We start from the raw sequence: 19,089 nt of genomic DNA, 5'->3' as shown, positions 1-19,089 counted from the left end.
TCTTCCATTCTCATTTAAAAAAAAAATAAATAAACAGAGTATATCAGATGAAAAGGAGAATATTTATAGGGAAAAAAATAATGTAGTTAAAAATATTCATATTCAAACTGTTGCTTTGCATGTTGGATGGAATATATTGCTTTAGGAGTCAGCTCACACCACCTACCTTTCACATTTAAAGATGCCTTGGTTTCCTGATCCCCAGTATCACAGCTGTATTCTCCTGTATCTTCTAATTTGAGATTATGTATTAAGAGCTCTACATGGCATTCCCTCTGCCTCATTTCATACTTCTGGCTGGGCTGCAACCCCACTCCTCCTTTCCTCCATTCCACTGCAGCATTGGGTTTTGACAGCTCACAGCAGAATGTAGCTGTACTTCCTTCCTCTGATTCCTTATTTTGAAGGGTTTGCTTAAATGTGACAGGCAGTGCTGCAAAGTTTGAGAAGGAAATGTTTTCAGAGTGGTTTAGTCTGGAAGGGACCCAATCCTACCATCATTCTTCAGAAATGGCCTATGCTAATGATTCCACAATCCTTGGGCTGCAAGTCTGTGTCTTGGTGTCACCTTTCTTGAACCATTATGTGAACCAAGAGCTGAGGACAGATGGTGAGAGCTGGTCTTGGGGAGTAGTCCACAGAATGGCCTGGTTTGTGGTCTGAAGGAGTCAGGCTTTCCTACAGAAGTATATCCATGCCAACTAGGGATGCTTTAGTCAAAGACCACTGGGACACAGTGGGACACGGACCCTTGTTCCTTAACAGAGGTCTGTGAGTTTGCAGTATTAAGCTAAGAGTATTTTTCCCCCCAAATAAAGCTTCCATCAACATATAAAAGATCAGGTTAGCACTCAAAACACAAGACAATGCAATACAGTAAGAGATGACAATAGAGTGATAAATGGAAGAGGAAATTCAGATTACGGGCAAGATCTTGCTCAGGATGGTAGAAGGGGCTGAGGAAAACAGATACACTCAGTGTTTACACCTAAGGCTCAAAGCCTCAGGTAATAATACAGCACATTCAAATGTTATAGAAATCCTTTATCCACCAATTGTTGCATTTCTTCTCATCCCAGTTAGGCATCACACCCAGTTAGGCATCCCTTATGTCTACTGAAGCAATCAACAGCCCAAAATAGTGAACAGCCTGCCTGGCTTATTTTCTGTTATCCATTCCCATACGCAGCCACACGCCCTGCACTCAGAGGGCAGGAGGGTTCATCGTATTTTGACATCACAGCAACATTTAATTGCTTTGATGCTGATCAATCACTCCACATACTGCAAGCAGAACCTTTTTAACTTGACCAGGTGTCACGCTCAAGTAGAATATGTATGCTGGCATGGACCAGCAGCAAAAATGGCTGTAGGGAACACTGAGACATGCTCCGTTCACTTCATCTCTACTGAGCCAAGGGTCAATACTCTGCCTACCATGTACGGTTACCACAGCCGTTGTCTGCTGATGTCCAGAGTCACAGGTGTACTTTCCTGAATCGTCCAGTTCTAAGTCATAAATGACCAGTTCAGCAGTGGAGCCCTGCTGCTTCATCTTGTACTTCAAACCAGGGTAGAGAGTTGTATCTCCTTTCCTCCACTCCACTGGAGCCTTGGGTTTGGTAAGCTCACACCTCAGTGTTGCTGTACCACCTTCTTCTGCCTCGGTATTCTGAAGCTCTTGTTTAAAAAGTGCTGGTAGGGCTATAAAATAGACATATAACTTGCAACATACTGCAGTTGGGGTTTGGGAAAGAGAAGGTAGAAAGAAATTGAAAGCACTAAAAGAGCTTCTTTGCAGATGTCTCTAAGCCTCAATGCTCTAGATTTGAAGTACAAGGCTATTTCCCCAGAGAAGTAATGGTAATATTTGCAGAACAAGAAGAAATTGATTTCAAGAAGTTAAATTTGCCATGAAGTATATAGAAGCTTAATCTAATTTATGATCTAAAAATGGCAGAATGTTTTTCCTACTATAAAAGTAGCCAACGTGTTCCCCTGATCACCGAAGAGGTATTCTGAAGGTCAGCAGGCAGTTGTAAAAGTTCACATTCCCTCTTAAGGCAGGCCACTTGCAGGAGAGATTACAATTATCCTGACAGTAACATACTGACAAAATGCACTTAGTTCTGCATTGCAATTCCCATTTTCTACCTGGTCACTCTATTAGGCTGTATAGACCATGTTATTCTGCACGCCTTATGAAATGTAGTCAGCTCTTCTCCAGAAGTGACACTAAACCACAGATTTTATTTTCAGAAAATATTATAACCTTTTCTTTTTTTTTCCTTTTTTTTTTTTTTTTTTACCATTGACTGTCAAAGTGGCAGTTGTCTGCTGATCTCCACAGACACAGGTGTAGTCTCCAGTGTCCTCCACATCCAGCTCATGGATAATCAGCTTTGCAACAGCACCATCTTGACTCATTTTATATTTGCTGCTTGCTTTGAGCACCTCCTGCCCTTTCTTCCACTCCACCACAGCAGGTTTAGTCAGCTCGCAGTGCAGAGCAGCTGTCCCACTTTCTACAGCTTCTAGGTCCTTCAGATCTTTTTTGAATTCTGGAGGCAGTGCTGAAGAGTAAAAGAATTACCATAGAGAGAGTGAACATTAAAAAAGCAGCTAGGTGAGGTCCTGGGGGAGAGGATGTATGGTACACTACTGAGCCCTGATCCAGGTCAGTGGAACACAATGGAAAAATCTCCCCTGACTTCCCTGGACTCTGCATCAGGGCAGGGGAAGTGAGAAGGACCAGCACAGCTGAGGAAGACAAACACCAACAGGCAGCTCTTTTCCCAATTCTAACAGAAGGAGGAAGAACATGACCAAACGCCAAAGGAACACAAAAGCCCAAGCAAACAGAAAGGGAAAGGGAACAGACCATAGCAATAGAGACTGGGGCAGGTCTAAGGTTTGGAGGACCTTAGTCCCAAGGATTACTTTACCATGCACTGTTAAGGCAGCTGTGGTGGTCTTGTCTCCACACACACAGGCATAATCTCCAGTATCATTCAAGTCTAAATTGTGAACTACCAGCTCCAGAACACAGCCTTCCTGTCGCATGCTGTACTTGTTGTCCGAGGTGAGGACGTGATGGCCCTTCTTCCACTGAACATGGGCAGATGCCTTGCTGAGCTCACAGTGCAAAGTGGCTGTTCCACCTTCTACTGCTTCCTTGCTGGACATTTCTTCTTGGAAAAATGGAGGCACAGCTGAAGGATGCAGGTAAAGAGTATTACAAACTGAGGATATCTCCAGGGATGGGTGAGAGTAGGAGGTGACAGGGGAAAGTTGTGGAGGTTATGGAAGGGTGAGCATCAGCAGCAAAGAGAGGAAAGAGAACTGAAAACATCCTAGGGGGAATATATACCCTAATCCTTTTGGGTTTATGCTGGCTTCCTACTAGCAAAATTGCGCTGTCCTCAAGAGATTTACACCTGCTTTCTACCAGTTTCCATGTAAGAAGAACTAAGAATATAATCTCTGAGACCCTTAATTCACACATGTGTTGATGTCTTCCACAAACTTCATGCCTTTGTACTCTCTTTTCCTACTTACAGAGCAGCCCTGCTGAGCTCTGAGTGTTGGCACAGCTCCTTACACATCATCACTCCTTCTTCCTTGAGATACGCTTGAAAAGATGTGGCCAGGGCTCCCAGATTCTTCTTGACCCCCCAAAAAAATCTCCAGATGCTGATTCCCAGCCTGTCGTCTTGTCTCAGAACATATTTTCCCCACTTAACATAGTTCTAGTACCCGTTGCAAGTTGTGTCCTTGAAATAAATTTGATGACGTTAACATATGTCCCTTTATTAACTAGGTGGGATAATGGGATATCTCAGATCTCAAATCCAGTGTCTCACTCCATAGTAGTGCAGCTATGTTAAAATATCCAGGCTAGAAACCAGGTTTAGCCTCCTTGGTTTGGCACGTTTCCCATCTCCAGCAGTGAGATGGGATGTCCACCACTTTTGTTTGCACAGCAACTGGTTCTTGCAACAAATTAAGACCAGAAGGAGGTCACAGAAAGAATTTATTCTTTCCTGCTTAGAAAATCAGACTCCCACTGAAAATCTATCTTTGTGCATTACGACAGAGGTTATGGGCTCAAAACCCAATATCAGCATAACTCAGTACAGAAGAAATTGTAACTAACAGAGCCTTATTCTGGATACTGCTTTTTATACCCTATACTACATTAAAATGGTAGGTATTGAGAATGCCAGAAAGGAATGGCAAAGAATAAACAGATTTGTATTTTAGAGAATAAATGCAGGAAAGGAAAGACAAAAGAATAGTGGGTTTATATGCTAGGAAAGGCATGCCAGAAAAGAAAGATGAAGGGATAGCAGGTTTGTGTTTAAGGAAAGGAGAAGACAAAAGGATGGCACAGAAAAAATGCAGACCGGTATTTTCCAATATACACAGTCTGCAGGTCGTCAAAGGCAGGGAATACTTTCAAATGAATGGAACTTCAGTTAATAAGGTTGAACAAACAGACATGGAAAAATTGAACACCTTATAGTAGAAGACAGACCTTTCCCGTTAGGAAATAGGAGGTCAAGATAATTTTTACCCTGTACTGTTAAGACAGCTGTAGTCTGGTGCTCTCCACACACACAGGTGTAGTCTCCTGCATCCTCCTCAGCTATTTCATGAATCACCAGCTCTGCCTTGGTCCCTTCCTGCCTCATTTTGTATTTCTCACTCGCTTTGAGAATCCTCTGGTCCTTCCGCCACTCCACCCGCGCAGCCTTGGTGAGCTCACAGTGCAGGGTGACTTCTCCACCTTCTTCTGCGTCCTTGTTCTTCAGCTCTTCCTTAAAGAGCAGTGGCAGAGCTGAAGGATGCAACAGGGACAAATGGTCATCAGAAGAGCAGAATTAAAATCCTAATTTCTTTTTCATGCTGGGGATTATTTCCCCTCATGCCTCCCTTTTTCAGCCTATTATAAACATGCTTGGCCATAGCCAACTCAGAAACTCATTCTTCTAGTGTGATGTGGTTTCACTTACCATAAGGGATGAGTTCCCTGGGTGTCTGTTGTTTTTCATGGTGAAAGAACAGTACAGAAAGATCCAGATCTTGTGTCAACAGCGCTCACAAATAACACTGCTGGATACAGTACTATTTCACCTACACAGGTATGATTTCTTGGAGGCTGGTATTGTTATTTTCTGTTTTGTTTTTACTCAAACTTATAGCACTATCTCCATGAAAGCAGCCAGATTTCAAAATAAAACTACTTCTAGTTTTAAATTGAAGTTTGAAGGGCCATTATATATAATAAAAATTTCACGTTCTCACTATTTCCCATTTTGGAAATTGGAACCTAAAGACAGAACAACCTACAGGAAACAACCTTCAGGAAAACTAATTATTAACATTTACCCACAAATGTGCCTTGAGCACAACTACTGTAAGTGGGTACAGAATACAAACAGTACTCCCCAAATGCCTCAGAAAAAGTCCATGTCTCAGGAGAGTGCAGGGAGGGTCAGAAGTTTTTGGAAAAAGCTGAAGGGAACAGAACTGGGTGTCTTTGACCAAGTTCCTCAGAGCCAAAGACTGTTACTCCATTAAAACGGATACTCATTAATGAGGAGAGTAGAACATCAGGTAATGAGAGTATTAATGTAACACAAGGATTTATTTCTGGATTGGTTTATTGGGAGCTAGTAGGATAAAGAAGAGTATAACTGCTGATAACCTGTGTTGTTGGGGGTTTTTTTAATACCTAATGCCAAGGTAGTCTTGATCCCCACAGACAGAGGTGTAGACCCCTGCATCCTTCAAACCTAGGTTAGAGGTAACAAGTTCTGAAATGGTAACTAATTCTTAACTCATTCTGACTTGCTTAAAGAGTCTGGTACCCCCAAGGAGTAAGCATGGCCAGGTCACCCAGCAGAGTGACATCTCCTTCTGCTGCTGCCCCAACCCTCACTTCTCCTTTGAGAATGGCCTGACAGACGATACATGTGTATTTTGGAGAAAACTGTGGTTGGCTGAAGTGACCCATAGGGATGAGGTGGGCAAAAGAGCTGGAAAATGGAAATGTCCAAGGAAAGGGGACTTGGACAGAATGAAATGTCTTGTTTTCTCCTTTTAAAGGGGAACAGATTAATGATGACCCAAAAATGTGCCCTGAGCTATTCTTTCTCAGTAAGAAATGAGCTATACATAGAAAGAAGGAAGAGAAGGGGATAAAGACAACGACAAGTTGCTGACCCAGAAGCAGCTGAATTTCAGAGTGATGTTCACCTATAGAGCTATTTATCAATTTTAATAAGGTCTTTTTACCATGAACTGTTAAGGTTGCTGTTGTCTTCTGGTCACCACACACACAGGTGTAATCTCCAGCATCTTTTACTTCTAGGCCATGAATGACCAGCTCTGCAGTGGTGCCAGGCTGTCTCATGTGATATTTGTCACTTGCTTTGAGCACTTTGGACCCTATTTTCCACTGCACTGGAGCTGCTTTGGTTAATTCACAACGCAGAGAGACTGATGCTCCTTCTTGGACTTCTTCATTCTTCAGTTCTTCCTTGAAAAGCACCGGCAGGGCTGGGAATGGAAAGTTAATAGATAGTGTATTTAAACCAAGCCCTCTGCATTTGTGATCAGCATCATGAATTCTCAGCTGAAGTTCAAATCTGGCCAGATCAGGGTCTTTGGCCATTGAGGTTGAGGTTATCACTACAATAATACCGGAAACTAAATCCAGCAGTAACAGTAAGAAAAGAAGTGCTGAACTGACAGGTCAAAGTACAACAGGCTGGATGGATTCAAGATGCAAACTAAAGAATTTATCACAGGGCCACCCTCCATGGGGGCAGGACATCTCAGCTGGCCTAACAGGAGCATTTCCTAGGCGCTATTCCCTTAAACTTACAACATAGCAGTTTGTCTGCACGGAGAAATAGTCATGTCCTCAGCTCCCATTTCAGGAATATCAGACCAAAATTAAGTGTCAGAACAAGAAGTTCTCCTTTCCTGAACACAAATTTATTCCTAGGAAAAAGCTGATAGGTGAACACTTCATACAGCAACAGGACGTTTCAGAGAAACAAGAAACGAACAGTCATCTGCAAGATGAATTTACCATTCACTGTCAGAGAAGCCGTGGTGTGTTGGTCTCCACACACACAGGTGTAATCTCCCGCATCCTGCAGCTCTAGATCACAAATTTCCAGCTCAGCAAGGGCATTATCCTGCCGCATGATGTATTTTTCACTTGCCCTGAGTATTTTGCTTCCTTTCTTCCATGACACAGCTGCAGCCTTGGTCAGTTCACAGCGCAGAGTGGCTGTTTGGCTTTCCATGGCTTGCATGTCCTTCAGTTCTTCTTTGAAAAGTGCAGGCAGGGCTGAAGGTCACAAAACAGGCAGAGGACATTAAAAATGACACGTGGCATACAGGTGATAAGGGGACGGAGCAGTACAGAAACAGAGAACATTTTAGGGTGGAAAGAGTTTCCTTTCCTTATAATTCTGGGACATTGGGCAAACCAATAGACAGAAACAGAAAAGCAGCCTGGATGCAACCAGATCTTAGAGACAGCTTACAAATTTTAAAAAAAACAAATTCAGCCACAGGTGAACACACAACCAATAGTGATGAGCTGGTAGAGAAAAACACAATAATACAGATATATGTATATGGTTTTTACCATGCACTATCAAGGCAGCTGTTGTCTCCTGTTCTCCACACACACAAGTGTATTCTCCAGCGTCTTTCAATTCTACGTCATGGATAAGCAGCTTCATGACCGTGCCCTCCTGTCTCATTTTGTATTTGTCGCTGACTTTGAGCAAAGTGCTTCCCTTTTTCCACTCTACTTGAGCAACCTTGGTCAGCTCACAGTGCAGAGTGGCTGCTTGACCTTCTGTTACCTCCTCGTCCTTCAGGCTTTCCTTGATGTGTGCAGGCAGCGCTGAGGATGCAACGGACAGAGGGTTAAAATGGAGCAGCAAACACAGCCTCCCGTTGAAGGGCAGGGGTCTGGGAAGGAGAGCAGAGGGCAACAGTGGGGCGATGTCTTCGGGCCTGATCTCACATTTACTTTAGGGATCAGGTCCTAAAACCACTTTGGGTATGGAATTGGGGTGAAGGTTTTTCCCTTAAATCACAAAATGCAAATTAATTCTCATGACTATATGACATGCGAAGGCAGACGTGGAGGAACTATGCAGAGATAACAATGAACGTGGAGAAAAAATGAACCCAAAGCATAAGCTATCTAGATGAAAGTGGTTATTACCGTGTACTGCTAGGGAAGCTGTGGACTGCTTATCCCCGCACACGCAGGTATAATCACCAGCATCACTCTCATTTAGATTATGGATCATCAGTTCTGCAGTGACATCCTTCTGCCTCATTTTGTATTTCTCGCTAGGTTTGAGTACTGTGTGTCCTTTTTTCCACTCCACTGAAGCGGTCTTGGTCAGCTCACAGCGCAGAGTGACTACTTCACCCTCCGTGGCTTCCTCATTTCTTAACTCTTCTTTGAAGAGAGCAGGAAGGGCTGAGAAACAGAGGAGCAAATATTTTCATGATAAGCAGTTCTTGGCCACCAAAAAAATGAACCTGTTGTTTACCAATATCTATCCATGCTTAGTTATTGACATGAGGATAATCTCACAGAAGGAAGATACTAATTTGTATCATAGACACAAAAGGGTCTTATACAGTGGGTAAATGTGCTGATTGGTTTAGAGATGTATGAAGAATAAACAGCAGGAATAGGGAAACTTCATGCACGGTCAAAACTGTAACTTTCTCAGTATAATTCAGCCTGGGAAATCGATATAGCAGCTTACTCCATGATCAGGAAAAAAAGCTAAAGGAAAAAACGAAAAGGTTTTACCTTACGTGTTAAGGTTGCCTACAGACCTAGCCCGAGAGTTAGAATGAGGCTGAAGAGCAGAATCAGAGCTTGAAAGTGCTTGGGTAACAATAAAAAGGAAAAAGAAGGACGATGTCTCCATTGTGGAAATCTGCTATAAGACCTTCACACAAGGAAGCTCAGGTGCATCCTAACACCCCATCCCTCTTGGAACAACTAATAGCATCATTCAGAGCGTAACACTGGATGGTAATGTGGTATTATGTACTGTAGGAGCAGTAGGATGGGACAATGTCTGCTAAGTCTTTGGAATGAGGTGGGAAACACTTTTGGATACAGAATAGATATGAAAGAACAGGAGAGGAGGATCTCCAATTCCTGACTCTGACCAGCAAGAAAAGAATATTTGAGAATAAGGATGTGTAGGGGCAGACACCAATCATGAAGCAGAAGAGCTCATGGATTTTAGGACAAGTACTGATGGAGAAGAGCAAAAGGAAATTCTGCAGGCAACAAGAAAGCAAGCTTCAATAATTCAAGAATTGTTACTTTTGATCAAGCAGAAGGAAACTTAAAGGACAAGGTAGTTTAACAGAGTGGAAAACTTATCAAAGAAAAAATATTAAGGGCATAATGACAGAGACTACCTCATCAGGAATAGCCTGCCTAAATCACAAATTCTTCAATGTCCTGAAACTCAAGAGACCTATAAAATACAGGAAGCTTAGATAAGTGCAAAAGAAATACTACAGAATGTAGAGGCAAAACCAGAAAGGCCAGGTTCCCTGCATGTCTCAAGAAGGTCAAGGGCAGTTCCCCATCCCTGGACTCTGTCACCTCATGGACAAGGAGACCAACATGAAAGAGGGGCTGAAAGGTAATCTGCAAAATCATGCTGATATCAAATGTCTGCAGACACAGCTGTGTACTCTATATATTTGTATCCAGCAACTGGGTGGTGAGATCACTATTCCAGGAGCTTTCCCTGTCCTCTGCTCACAGTTCAGCTTGAGGCTCTTGGCTGTATCAGAACATTAGCACGCAAATCCCAGGAAATCCGGACAGCCTGAACTAGAAAGAAGCAAAAATAAAACAATGACATTCTGTAGATAGATGAGAAGGAAGAAAAAACACAAGGGAGAAGTTGGTCTACCAACTTTCAGGAACGTAAGTTGATGGTTTGTAACATGGGGAGAGCTGAAGTGTTTAAATCCTTTTTCTTCTTTAATATTAGAAGTTAATAGCTAACAAAGTGATAGTAATTCTGGCTAGGATAAGAAAAAAACAGATTAGAGAACATTTAAATAAACTGCATATTCTCAAAGCACCTTGGTGTGATGATTTTTGTCCTGGAACGCTTAAGGTACAGGCTTAACCGATATCAGACGTAAACAGTTACACCAGAGAAATCAAAGAGAATGAGTGATATTCCACAAGTATAGAAAAAAATGGAAAAAATCTCAGAGATTGAGATCCACACATTTAATTCTCACCATGTAAACCAAGAGTCCAAGCTCCCAGGACAGTCAAGAAAGATCCAGACAAAGTCAACGGAGCCAACGGAGCTACCTGCTGACCAAATGTAAATGTCTGCTATATGGTGAACTGGATGTCTCCCTGGCTTCCATTGACTGTGTTGGTTAGATCTCCATCGACAATAATGGGAATTTAGGAACATTCACCAGTCTTGATCTACCAGTTGAATCCCATTCACAGTGCTTGTCTTGGAAAAAGGGAGAAGGGGGGGGCCATCAGAGAGACGATCCAAGCAATTATGGCCATTTCAGCGTGGCTTTAATTCTCTGAAAAATATTGTAGCAGTACACTTGGACTTGCCAAGAGCTTTTCTCTTCATGAAGGAGTGGACCAGTGTAATTTTTTTTGACATAGGTTAATAAGCTTTACTGATAGAAAGATGCTGTATATGCCGTACAATTTCATTTTAGTAAAGCTCTTACCTTGACTTAGGTATAGGCAGAACTACAGGAGGAAGCACAACCAGTTTGAAAACCACAGTCAAAGAATGAATATTCAACTGTGATTTACACTCACAATGAAAGAATGAGTTGAGCAGAGTTCCTCAATACTCCAGAGTCCAGTATTATTTAGCATTTTATTTAGTGACTTGGACAATGAAATGATGAGTAGTCATTAACTTTGCAGATGATCTCAAGCTGGGAAGGGAGAGAAGCTGAAAGCACTTTGTTAAATAGGATTAGGATATAGAAGATCTTGATGAAACAGTGGTGAAAAAACAGGCTACAATTCAGCAAGAGCAAATGCAAAACACTGTATCTAGGAACAATCAACAGCACAAATACAAGATGGGGAACAATAGGCAGCAGATCTGCAGAGAGAGATTTGGGGTTACAAGGGATCATGGAGCAAACGCAAGTCAAAAAATGCAATTCTGATGTGAATAAAGCAAACATCATAACAGGAATATATAAAACAGAGTGTCATATGCAAGACACATGAAGTCCTTCCATCCTACTCCAGTCTGGCAAAGCCTCAGATGGAGCACTGTAGTCTGCTTTTGGCCACCACACTTCTAGAAAGATGTGGATGAACTGAAGATGGTCCAGAAAGCAATAAAGATGAGCTGAAGTCTAGAAAACATGACCTAAGAAGAAAGAGCGAAAGGATTGAAGTCCAGAAAAGAGAAGACAGAAAGGAGACATGATACTTTTTCAAATCTTTCACAGAGAGGAAAAGAGCAAATATTTCTCCATTTCTACAGCATATGGGACAAGAAGTAGTGACTTAAGCCAGCTCAAGAAAGACTTCTGTTGAAATCTGGAAGAACTTTTTGGCAGTATTGATGGCTGGGCAGCGGAATGAGTGTCCAGGGGAACTGCAATTTCTTCCGCACTGGACTGAGGCTAGGTAGGCGTGATGGTGACTTGGGCTTGGAAGTTCAAGACTGAAGCCATCCTTGTTTTATTGGTAAATATCAAGATGAAAAAGTCTGGGCAGTAAAAAGAAATCAACTCATTGACCTACTGAATTTCCAGGTGAGAAAGATGGCCGAAACTACTTCCTACTGTCCTATGTAAATAGTGGAAATAAAGTTTCCCTCTCTTCCAAGGAAAGTTTGGAGATGAATTTGACTGAGGACTGTGAAGTACTCTCACACTATAATGCTGAGTATTCTGTAATACCAGCATACAAATCTACATGATCCTTGGTCAGAGTTATATAAAAAAGTTGCAATGAATCAAGTTCCGTTTGCATTATTTAAAATTATCTGTCAAATCCTAATGTAATCTGAAATCTAAGATCAGTCTTTTTAAGAAGTATGAATGTTCCTGCTGCTCCATCTCTCTAGGCTCAAGTAAAAAGTAAAACAGAACAAAAAATGCAAGCAGGTGGAATTCTTCAGGCTTCAGTGTGGTGCAAAGCAGTGTAGCTGTGCACCAACAAGAGCAAGGAGAAGAAAACAGGGAAAATGTTAGTATAATCGATGGAACTACAATTCTAGTTAGAATTAGATAAAAATCACTATAAGAAAATCCATTACTGACAGAATTAATGATGGCAAGATTAGAGAAAGAACTCATTGTGTGTCAGTACTGAGGCTTCCAGAGGAGACGGGAGACACATCACACAAAAATAACGCATTTCTGTTTTCTTACCATGCACTGTCAGTGCTGCAGTAGTCTTCTCATCTCCACACACACAGGTATACTCCCCAGCATCCTTGACTTCTAAAGCATGGATCAGCAGTTGCACTGTAGTACCTTCCTGTCTCATAGTATATTTTTCACTTGATTTGAGCACTTTGTGTTTCTTTTTCCACTCCACAGAGGCAGCCCTAGATAGCTCACATTGTAGTGTGGCTGTTCCACCTTCTGTGGCTTCTTCGTTTTTCATCTCTTTCTTGAAATGTGCAGGCAAGGCTGAGGAGTTCAAAATGAACAGAATGTATGACCGTGGCAGCTATCCAAGTAACTATTTATCTGTTGTCTTGTCTTGCATGGGGCAAGCAGAGCCTTCCCTAACCAAATAGGATTGATAACCACTCTGGGAAACATATGATGGTGACTTTGGAAAGCTGGAGAACACCTTGTTCATAAGTCAGAGCTTTTTTTACGGTATGGTCTATGGCATGAAATGGAGAACCACACCAGTCTCAACTTCAGACTCTACAAGACTAAGCCCTACCTTACTTTGGGTATTGCCTGGCACAATGGAAAATAAAACCCAACTGGAGTGTACAAGTTCTATTGCGATGCAAATCATTACTGAAAATGTTCATAAATGAAACTATATCTGATGCATCAATCTCACTTTCCCATGAGATTTCTCCTCAGATAATGGTCTAGCAGAACTTGAGTGTCAAATTATTCTAAAACACTGAAAACTGTATTGAAAATATCTCATAATCAAACTGAAATATTCTCAACTTTAGGATTGTAATATCTTTACAACCAACATTACAATAATACAATTTTCCTTTTTTAGCAACTACTACTGAACATAAGCATCAAAGAAATAAGTTGGAACCAAGCTGGATGTCTGAAATTTTTGCAACGAACACCTGATCAGTGCCTGATACTGACCAGCGTATTCAAGCATTTATGCCCATGTCCAACCACAGGTTGCTAAATCCAGCAGAAACGGGACTGCAATTTCAAAGCTGATACTACCATGCTCTTAAAAAAACAACTAGTTAAAAATAATACACTTAATTTGGTATTTTATTTTATTTTTACCATTCACTTTTAGCGCAGCAGTGGTTTTTTGATCTCCATAACAGCACATGTAATCTCCAGCATCTGTCAGATCTAAATCACGGATCACCAGCTCAGCAGTTGTGCCCTCACATCTCATGGTGAACTTGTCATTTGGCTCCAGGGCTCTGTCTCCTTTCCTCCATTCCACGGCAGCTGCGGGCTTGTTCAGCTCGCAGCAGAAAGTGGCTGTGCCATTTTCTGTGGCTTCCATGTTCTTCAACTCTTTTTTAAAATGCGGAGGAAGGGCTGAAGATCACAGGTGAAGAGAGAGCACTTTAAAACTGAGGAAATACTGCATCTTAACTGGTCCACTGGATTAAAACCCTTTAATCTCTAAAAGTTTTACAACATATAGTACCTGAGAGGCAAATTATGATTTTAGGGGCATCCCTGCCTTATGCTTTGCAACACACCACATTCAGCATGTCACAGCTGAACTGCAAATCAGTGCTGTAAAGCTATAATTTCAGTACCAGAAAGTATGCTTTAAAGGCATTTTAAGGTCTAAATAATGGGAAGCTGAGCCCAAGTTTTCAAGGAACTATGCACAGCTCTGTCTTAAGATCAGATGAACAATTAAAATGAACACTATGTTCTTTAAAATTCCAGGCTGCAAGGTATCATTCTCACCTGCCTTTCTCAACTGATATCGTAACAGAGCAACTTTCAATTCCATTCAAGAAAAAGAAGTGAAATCTCAGTGATATGCCTGGAGAAATTCATTAATGGAAATACTGCAACTGCTAATTATGAGTTCTCCAAGGTCTTCATTATCTGCTCTCAGATTCCATTGCCAGGGAAGAGCAGGGACAGAAAAGACTGTGTAATGCTATTTATCAGTCCCAAGTGAAGGACTTTCAGTAGAAGATATTCCCAGCGGTTGATACAGCTGTCATAACTTAAATAATAGATGGGATCAAGACCAGTTTGTGATCCTGCCTGAGATCGCAGGTGACAAAGCAGAAAATCCCTATTAAACTTATGTATTTTACCATGCACTGTCAGGGATGCGGTAGTCGTCTTGTCTCCGCAAACGCACATGTAATTTCCCGCATCTCGTTCCTCCAGGCTATGGATTGTCAGCTCAGCAATGGTATCCTTCAGCCTCATTTTGTACTTTTCACTGGGCTTGAGCACCTTTTGTCCTTTCCTCCACTCCACCGGAGTGGGTTTAGTTAGCTCACACTGCAGAACAGCCGTTCCCATTTCTGTGGCTTCCATATTGATCAGTTCTTTTTTGAACAGTGCAGGCAAAGCTACGGGACGTAATATAAACAGAGAGCACATCAAAACCCTTAGCCAGACCTGGAGGAAATTCGGACTCGGTCCTGAGGCCAGTCCTTTGCTATTACAGGAAAACAAATCATATCGTCTTGAAAACTGAATCTATTAAGAAACTCCTGCAGGATCTCACAAGCATAATTGCCACCATGGCCTGCCTCTAATGTTGACTTATGCAGCACGCTCAACATTTCCCAGCTGATTCCAGTAATCCTTTCTACCTATTTCAGTCTGAATTCATTTATCTTGAACTTTAATGACCTGACTTTTGATTGAAAGTCATCACCCCAGATGATGGCACTGCTAGCTGGAGATCTCTACCTTTCCTGACACCATAATTTATCTTTCTTATTCAGATAAAAAAACAGTAATATAACTTCAGGTGCACCCTTAAGCCACAATTTCCAAGGACATAATGGCCTTAAGATCAGGAATACAGGTGGTTTTTTAGCAACATTCAGCAAGTTGCCTTGTGGTGTGCCACCAAAGTTAAAAGGAAGCGACTTGCATAGGGAAGAAAGCCCCAGCTCAGAGGAGGGGAAGAACAGAAGCGTCTCCAGCTGGGAGAAGGAGGAGGAAGTAAAAGTGTGCAGAAAGTCTGAGAAAAGAGAGTTTTGCCTCCACAGCTTTGCCCCTATCCTTAGAAGCATTTTATCCTTAAGATACATCTCAAAAACTATTCTTTCATCTATTGGAACTATACATGAACTGCCTCTGCTGGAGGGACAACCAAAGCTTTTCACTATTCACCATGGCAGAGAGAGGAACAAAATCTGTCTTACTAGTCCCTAAATCAGGACCTGCAGAGTAATGGTTTGGGGTTTTCATATATATATATTCTCAGAGGAATATATATATATGGAGAGAGAGAGATTCTCAGCAGAATATATATAGAGACAGAGAGAGAGAGAGAGAGAGAGAGAGAGAGAGATCCTCAGCAGAATATATCACAGTCCTACAAAGGAGGGGGACAGTCATTCATTCTGAATGGGAAAACCTCTCACCAGCTGAGCTCAATGTTTTTAAAGATCATTCCTTCAAGTTAAGCACCGAAACCCACTGAAATCAGTGGGACACAAGGATAAACCCTCTGAGAACAAGCTTGCTGCTGGAGGTCTGCTCACTTTCGGCCTTACATACAGGTGTCTTTTTCACTTTTAAAACGTGAAGACTGAGATGAGAAACTCTCACATCTCATCTTTACTTTGCTATGAAGCCACCAGCTTCAAATGGACAAACAGTGGGAGATGGGATGAAACGCAGCCAGCAAAGCAAGACAATGCTGCAGAATCAAAACATCAAAGCAAGTGGGAAAGAGTTGTCTTGGAGAAAAGGGATCTCCCTGAGATACTGCTATCACAATGGAGAATGGCTTTTTTACCATGGACTGTCAAGACAGCCGACGTCTTCTGATCTCCACACACACAGGTATATTCTCCTGTATCTTCTACCTCCAGATCTCGGATCAACAGCTCTGCAGCAGTATCTTCTTGTCTCATCCTATACTTATCACTTGGTTTGAGTGTCTTGTCCCCTTTTTTCCACTCCACCGGGACACCGACCTTGCTCAGCTCGCAGTGCAGAGTGGCTGTTGCACCGTCTGTTGCTTCTCTGTTCTTCAATCCTTCTTTGAAAAACGCAGGCAAAGCTGAAGGACAGCAATATGAGCAGTGAGATGTAATGCTCCAAAGAGTTAAAATTTAAACACGGATGTTTAATTTTCCTTTTCCCTCTTATCTTGAACTGATTTATCAATGCAAGAACATAGATTCTCAATAGTTTCCATGAATCAATACGAGGAGAGACATGTCATCACCAGGAAAGGATTCAATACTTGCAGTAATGCGTAGAGGTATTTTACATGTACTCAGTCACAAATCAATACACACCAAAGTAGAAAACACAATTTTTTCCTGTGAAATTTCAAGCAAAAAGAATAAATACTAATTTGAAATTTCTTTAAAAAATTGGTTTTCTTACATGACTTTTTAAACCATAATGGGAGGATGGTTGCTATGTTTTCACATACTGAAGCAAATGAAAAGACATTGTCCATTAAAAAAATGTTGTCCAATTAAAAAAAACAATGGAGTTTCATTCTAAATGTCAGTTTGAAGTTAAATTGTTCACCTCAATACATTGTGGGAAAACAAGCATTTTCACCTGCACTGACATATCCTTTCAAACATGCCAGCTGCAGTAAAAATCAAAGTTCTCCCCGGGAGTGGTCATCCCTTAGGAGGTTTGGGGTTGCTTTAAATAAGAGAGTAACTGAATGCAATGAAAACTGGCCCGTATGTATAAAAGCACCTCATTGTCCCAGGAACGGAGTATGGGAATAAGATTCCAGGGAATAACCTAACCTTTGGGAATTTTATGAAACCTTAAAATCCCTAGGTCACAGTCCCTTCGAGGCAACCCATTTTAATGGGCTTGAGTACAACAGGGTGTCTAATAAAGAAACTTTCAAGGGGAGAATCAAAATGATGGACCCTAATTAAAACAGTAGCAGCAATCTGGGTTGCTTATACGTTTCTCTGAGCTTGCAGACTGATACCCCTCTTGTGCCATGCACCCCGGCCGCACTGACGCCAACGTGAGCGCTTCATTGGCATCAGCGAGCTGTGGATAAGGGTCTGGCAGAAGGAAGGAGACGGTAGGGTAACCAGGTATCTGTCCAAATGAACAGAGAAAACAGGATAGTTACTTTTAGTATGTGTCTTGTTTTGTTTGGTTTACCATGTACTGTTAAAACTGCCATAGTCTGCTGGTCTCCGCACACACAGGAATAATTTCCAGCATCCATTGTGTCTAGATTTTGGATGACAAGCTCAGCAACGACACCTTCACGTTTCATTTTATACTTGTCACTTGATTTGAGGGTCTTGAATCCCTTCTTCCACTCCACATTAGCAGCAGCCTTGTTCAGCTCACAGTGCAGAGAGACACTTTTACCTTCGGTGGCTTCTTCATCTGTCAGTTCTTTGGTGAAAAGAGCAGGCAGGACTGCAGAGTAAATGCAATACGGACACGGCATCAAAGCTGAGAAAGGCTGACTCATGATCTACTCACTCTCTTCACTTATCTCCCTGAACCTGCGTGTCATTGAAGCCACAAGACCTTCTTCACACTCCAGGATTTTGTTCCATTTCAAAAGAGATTTCAGTCTGATTTTTAATTTTTTGTTGTCACACTTTAAAAAACTTGTTTTAAAAGCAAGTCTATCTGCAGACTTAGTTGACAATCCATCTATCCTTTATGCACCATAAAATGGAAGGGGTAAAATTAAAGGCCATATTTCAATGAGACCCAAAGCATTCTCTTTCCTTTGAGAAAAATGGCAGTTCTACAGAAGTGCCTGATTTATGGCACTGTCTGTATTTTTATAAATAGAGCCCCTTAAAACAGAACAGTTACAAACATGCTGTCAGCTTTCTGTGGAGATAAAGTACATACTTTGGAAGAGTTAAACAAAATTGGTAAAAAAGGGCTGGGAATAGCAGGAGAATAAAAAGAATAAAAATTTTTCATTAAGATAGTCCTTGTGTAGCATCATATGTTGACGAAAAGTTGTTCCTCTTAGGAGCAACCAGCGTAACAGTTTAAGTTACAAAAAGTAAATATTATTCCCACTTTTAGGTCAATCCCTATGGGAAAACTTTTAAACAAGCAGCTATACTGGACTAGGGAGATTGTGTTGAGCTGGGGACCTGTACTCCACTTGTCATTGGAATATAGCATCTAGGAAGACAAACAGCACATCAAGAGGACATCAGGTGAAAGGAGAGAGAGAGAGGAAGGAAAACAGGATAGAAAGATCAATCAGCAAGGGGGGGAGGATGGAAAGCATACTGGGACCAGATGAAACAGGAGAAAAAAAAGGAAGCGATCTATACAGGTTTACTTGGGGCACGTGCTGAGAATTTCTTTTTACCATTTACTGTCAGAGCAGCCGTAGTCTGTTGATCTCCGCACACACAGCTGTAATCACCAGCGTCTGCCAAATCCAAATCCTGGATCATCAGCTCCGCAAAGGGACCTTCCTGCTCTATTTTGTATTTTTCACTTGGCTTGAGGACCTTATTCCCTTTTCTCCACTCGACCGGGGCCGATTTGCTCAGTTTACAGTGCAAAGTGACTGCCTCCCCCTCTGTAGCTTCCTTGTTCAACATTTCTTCTTGGAAGAGGGTAGGCAAGGCTGAAGGATGCAATACCAACAGAGAAGGA

At 41.7% G+C, this 19,089-nt stretch overlaps 1 protein-coding gene across 1 annotated transcript in view; it reads right to left on the bottom strand.

Moving 5' to 3' along the window:
* OBSCN (obscurin, cytoskeletal calmodulin and titin-interacting RhoGEF) overlaps positions 1-19,089 on the bottom strand; it is a 194,316-nt gene that overhangs the window by 92,631 nt on the left and 82,596 nt on the right. The window contains 15 exon segments of the mRNA XM_059818275.1: positions 167-433; positions 1,438-1,704; positions 2,310-2,573; positions 2,946-3,212; positions 4,577-4,840; positions 6,301-6,564; positions 7,103-7,366; positions 7,670-7,933; positions 8,261-8,524; positions 12,481-12,744; positions 13,561-13,827; positions 14,574-14,837; positions 16,244-16,510; positions 17,602-17,868; positions 18,797-19,060. Of these exon segments, the coding sequence (XP_059674258.1) occupies positions 167-433; positions 1,438-1,704; positions 2,310-2,573; positions 2,946-3,212; positions 4,577-4,840; positions 6,301-6,564; positions 7,103-7,366; positions 7,670-7,933; positions 8,261-8,524; positions 12,481-12,744; positions 13,561-13,827; positions 14,574-14,837; positions 16,244-16,510; positions 17,602-17,868; positions 18,797-19,060 (3,978 nt within the window).

The sequence above is a fragment of the Gavia stellata genome, chromosome 6 (genome assembly GCF_030936135.1).
Source record: "Gavia stellata isolate bGavSte3 chromosome 6, bGavSte3.hap2, whole genome shotgun sequence".
In the NCBI taxonomy this organism is placed as follows: Eukaryota; Metazoa; Chordata; class Aves; order Gaviiformes; family Gaviidae; genus Gavia; species Gavia stellata.
The sequence above is the reverse complement of the archived record's forward strand: the minus strand, read 5'-3'. Positions and strand labels throughout refer to the sequence as shown.